A 3,835-nucleotide genomic window follows, 5' to 3' on the forward strand; every position below is an offset into this window, starting at 1 on the left:
TTTTTTTTTTTTTGGCGGTACCGGGGATTGAACTCAGGACCTTGCTCTTGCCAGACAAGCACTTATTCTACTGAGCTATCTCCCCGGCCCCAAGGGTCTTTTAAAAAAAAACCAGCAGGTGGCATCTTCTGCCTAGGGCCTCCTGCCAGGTCAGCAGTGCTATAGGCACCCAGGATGGGGCCAGCTGGCACCCTCCTGTTCACTTCTGACAGGGTAAGGCTAGGGGTAAGAAGATGGATAGCATTTGCCCAATCCATACTTTGAAGCAGGGAGGATGGTGGGACATAGTCTGAACCTGGGTGCCCACTGCTGCTATGGGGGTAGTGAGCATGGTTTGCAGGGGCAGGTGCAGGGGGTCCTCCCTCCCACAAGTTCTCAGGCCCAGGAAAGGGAGAAAAGCTTCACAAGTTCCAAGGTAATGGAGCCGATGTGTATCAGGTAAGGGGAGCTGGGCATGGTGGCCAGGCCAAGGTGGCATGGGTGGGGGTGTGTGGAGCACAGGCTCGGTTCTGGAGGCCTCTCTGGGCCTCAGTTTCTCCAACTGTTACATGGCTGTACACCCTGCCTTCCTGGGTGCTATGAAGAGGGAAGAAGAAAAGTGGGGGCCAGAGGGAAAGCCCCATAAACATGGTTCTCCTTTAGAGAGCAAAGCTGGATTCTCCCAGCATCCAGAAATGTGTCCTCCTCCCCACCCCCAGAAATGTTTCTAGCCTTGACTGGGGCCACTTGGGTTAAGCAGAGCACAGAATTCCTGCGCAAAAGAGGAAGCATGCTGAGGGAGGCCAGTGTGGCAGCCTAAGATCACACAGCAGGTCTGGAGAGGTAAAGAAGACAGGGACCTGCCCACTGCACTCTCCCAGCAACTTTGACAGGTCAAGGTGGGCAGACTCATTCTGTAGAGAAGAAAACTGAGACTCAGAGGTCACACAACAACTGAAAGTATCTCTATAGCCCCCCTTTCCAAGCAGAGGAGACATAGCTCCTTTGCCAACCCTGCAATAGGAGAAATCCTTCTCTTCTCAAGGATCCAGCTACTATTCCCACTACCAGCACTCAAATCAAGGGGCACCCACTGGAGGGGGACCAGGGGGACTTCTCTGGGTCCTCCTACCCTCCTCTGGCTAGTGGCGCATTAACATTCCGGGCTCCTGCCTAGCCTGACCTACTTCGGAGACTGACTGGAGTGCAGAGGGGGAGGGGAGGAAGGTGGTAGAGGAGGGAGGCAGGGACGGAGGGCAGAGGCAGGGAGAGAGGAGGTACCTGGCTTGGGCTTGGAGAAGCAGCCCCCCATGGTGAGTGGCTTGAGGACAGGCGGCCAAACAGAACACAGATGGTCGGGCTGTGGGAGGCCTAGGGCGCCTCCCATGGGGCTGGAACCCCTGCGACCCTTAGAGATGCTGCAGCAGCCATCCCAGCTGGAGTTGCCTTAGGACCTGCAGGGGAGACTTGGGGCATAAGGACAGGGGTTTGATGGAGTTTGCGGGCAGGAATGTGAGCGGCAGAGATAGGCCTTGAGAGATCCTGGAAGAATTGTACATTTGAGCCATAATTGGTTCATGCCACGGACCCTGGAAAGCAACTCATTTTTGTGGCCCTCCAGCTCAACCCTGCAGGGCTCTTTTGACCTTTGCATGGGCTAAGGGAATTTGTTTTGTTCCAGTGTCGACCAGCCCTACCCAGTCCCACAGCTGCCTTGTCTTAACACTCCCTGGATTCTGCTACTCCCTCAAGACCCCAGTCTTGCACATCCCCCCTCCAAACCCCACAACCGAGATCCTCCATTTTCTCAGGAGGCCACTGTGATTGGATTAAAACCTGGGTCACTTTGGGCAAGCCAGAGCTTGCCTGGTACTTGGGTTCCTCTTTCCTACAATGGGAGGGATGTGGGGTTCTCCCTGGCCTCGGCCTCCACTCTGGTTGATGGCCCCTGGACACCCACCTCTTCCGAGGCAGCCACAGCTCCTTGCTCACAGCCCAGCAGTGGACAGAGGCCGCCTGGCCTTGGAGGCAGGGCAGGGAAGGCAGGGGTCCAGGAGGTGGCCTAGCCTCTGCCCCTCCTCCTAGTGTGAGCTGTGGCAACAACGAAGGGTTGGGGGTGGGGTGTGTGGGGCTAGGCCAGTCCACTGGTCCCCAGGGAAACCCAGCTCCTTGGTGAATAAGAGCAGGCGGCCAGCCTGGGACTGATGGGGTTGGGGAAGAGAGAAGCCAGGCACACAGCCCTCAGCAGCCTGTGCCCAGCAACCATAGCCCAGCCTCCCATCCAGGCCTGGGTTGCTGAGGCCATGCTGAACAGCAGACAGGCTTGAGGGGCCAAGGTCTCTTCAAGGTCAAGCAGCTGATGTGGGTATCCAGATGACCTCCCACCCTCCTCCTCACCTTAGTTTGAAGATGGGCAGGGCCCCAGGAGGTGACCTATCACCCTAAGGCCCCACAAGGCACTCGCTGAGGGATGGGGCACCTGGTTAGCAGAAAGAACACTGCAGCCAAGGTGTCTCTAAGCCACTGGGGGGCCTTCCAGGAGATGCAGCTTACAGGTGGACTTTGGAAGGGCTTGGATCAAGGTGTAGCTACTTTGTTTACAATTGATCTCCATAGTCCATTGCACTGTCATTGGCCTGTTACCCCTGGAATTCTTCCTAAAGTTTAATTCTAGGTGGTACTGAGGCCCATTAGGTCCAGCCCAGATCCCAGGAAAGGAAGGGGATATGTACTGGAGAACCAGGGGGCTGGGGAGGAGGGACCCACCCTCTGTCTGGCCCTAAAAGGCACACCATTTAGGTGTACCTTTGCTCTTTCCCTACCTGTCACCAAGCCATGTCTATAAAATTCAGTGGCCACCCATCCTCTTGCCCGCTACCCAGGCACTTGAGAGCCCCTCACCAGGTCCTTGGTTCAGCTGTTGCTCAGTTCTGGCCTCTTCCTCCTCCTCCCTAGCTGGCCTCATGCTCCCTCTGCTGGGCCACAGATCCCCAAAACTGACCCCTCAAGTGCCCACAAACCCACTTCCTTCCCTTCCTGGTGCCCAGGAGATTTGGGCGGACCACTCCTACCTATAGTGTGCCAGGCCAGTTTAGAGCTAGTCACTCCAACTCAAAGGCAAATGTCTTTCTTGGGCACTGCAGAAGTGGAATGCCCAAGGTTTTTTGCAGAGTGCTCTCTTGCTTTCAAGTGGCCCCTACTGAAAAGTTCTAACAGTGCCCAATGCTCACTACCAGCCAGGGGCCAATGTCCTCTCCCAGGGCACCTTCCAGGGTACTGAATTATCCCCTCTTCCCAGAGATGTTTTTACTCCCAGGACCCCAGGATCTGCTGTCCCTCCCTGGTCCAATTCATCCCGGGGGTCTCCTGCCCAGCTTGGGCCCCTAGTAGGTTCCTGGCATCCAGAAGACGATGTCTGAGCATCTCCACCCAAAATGCAAGTTTTGGGGGGCTGCGCTGCTCTGATTCCCGCGGAGCTCTGGTGCCGGCCTCTGTCCACTCTCCCTGCCTTTGCACGTGCAGCTCCTTCGGTCGGAGAAGCTGGCTGCGTCCTGGTCCCCCAGCCGACCGGGCAGCTGGCAGCAGGAGGGCTCCGCGGGAAGCCGGAGGAACAGCCGGAAGAGGGTTGGACGGAGGGCCGCCCTAGCCCCCTGCCTGTCTCTTCAGACCTGGCTGATGACCCTTACCCCCATCTCACGGGCCAGGGTCCGAGGTCGGAGAGCACGTGGAGCGACATGGCCCAGGTGGCTGAGTGGGAGACGGGGTCCCAAGGCCGGGGTTCCCGGACCGGGCGCTTACCTGGGCTCCGCGCTGCCTGGGCTCTGGAACCGCTTGGGGCCGCGGCCGCTGGGGGGGG

General features: G+C 57.8%; 1 protein-coding gene across 2 annotated transcripts in view; it reads right to left on the minus strand.

Annotated features, from left to right (window-relative positions):
- Window positions 1-3,804, minus strand: part of Aifm3 (apoptosis inducing factor, mitochondria associated 3) — a 14,467-nt gene extending 10,663 nt beyond the window's left edge. The window contains exons 1-2 of one of the 2 annotated variants that reach the window (XM_023711854.1): window positions 3,778-3,804; window positions 1,261-1,445 (exon numbers count right to left, since the gene is read on the minus strand). In XM_023711854.1, coding sequence (XP_023567622.1) covers window positions 1,261-1,366 — 106 coding nt within the window. In that variant the 5' untranslated portion in view covers window positions 1,367-1,445; window positions 3,778-3,804. Of the gene's footprint in view, window positions 1-1,260; window positions 1,521-3,777 lie in introns of those variants that run through there. The other variant, XM_023711855.1, reaches the window with a different exon arrangement.
- Between the last annotated feature and the right edge of the window lie 31 nt (window positions 3,805-3,835).

This window comes from Octodon degus, unplaced genomic scaffold, assembly GCF_000260255.1.
Source record: "Octodon degus isolate 3935 unplaced genomic scaffold, OctDeg1.0 scaffold00021, whole genome shotgun sequence".
Lineage (NCBI taxonomy): Eukaryota > Metazoa > Chordata > Mammalia > Rodentia > Octodontidae > Octodon > Octodon degus.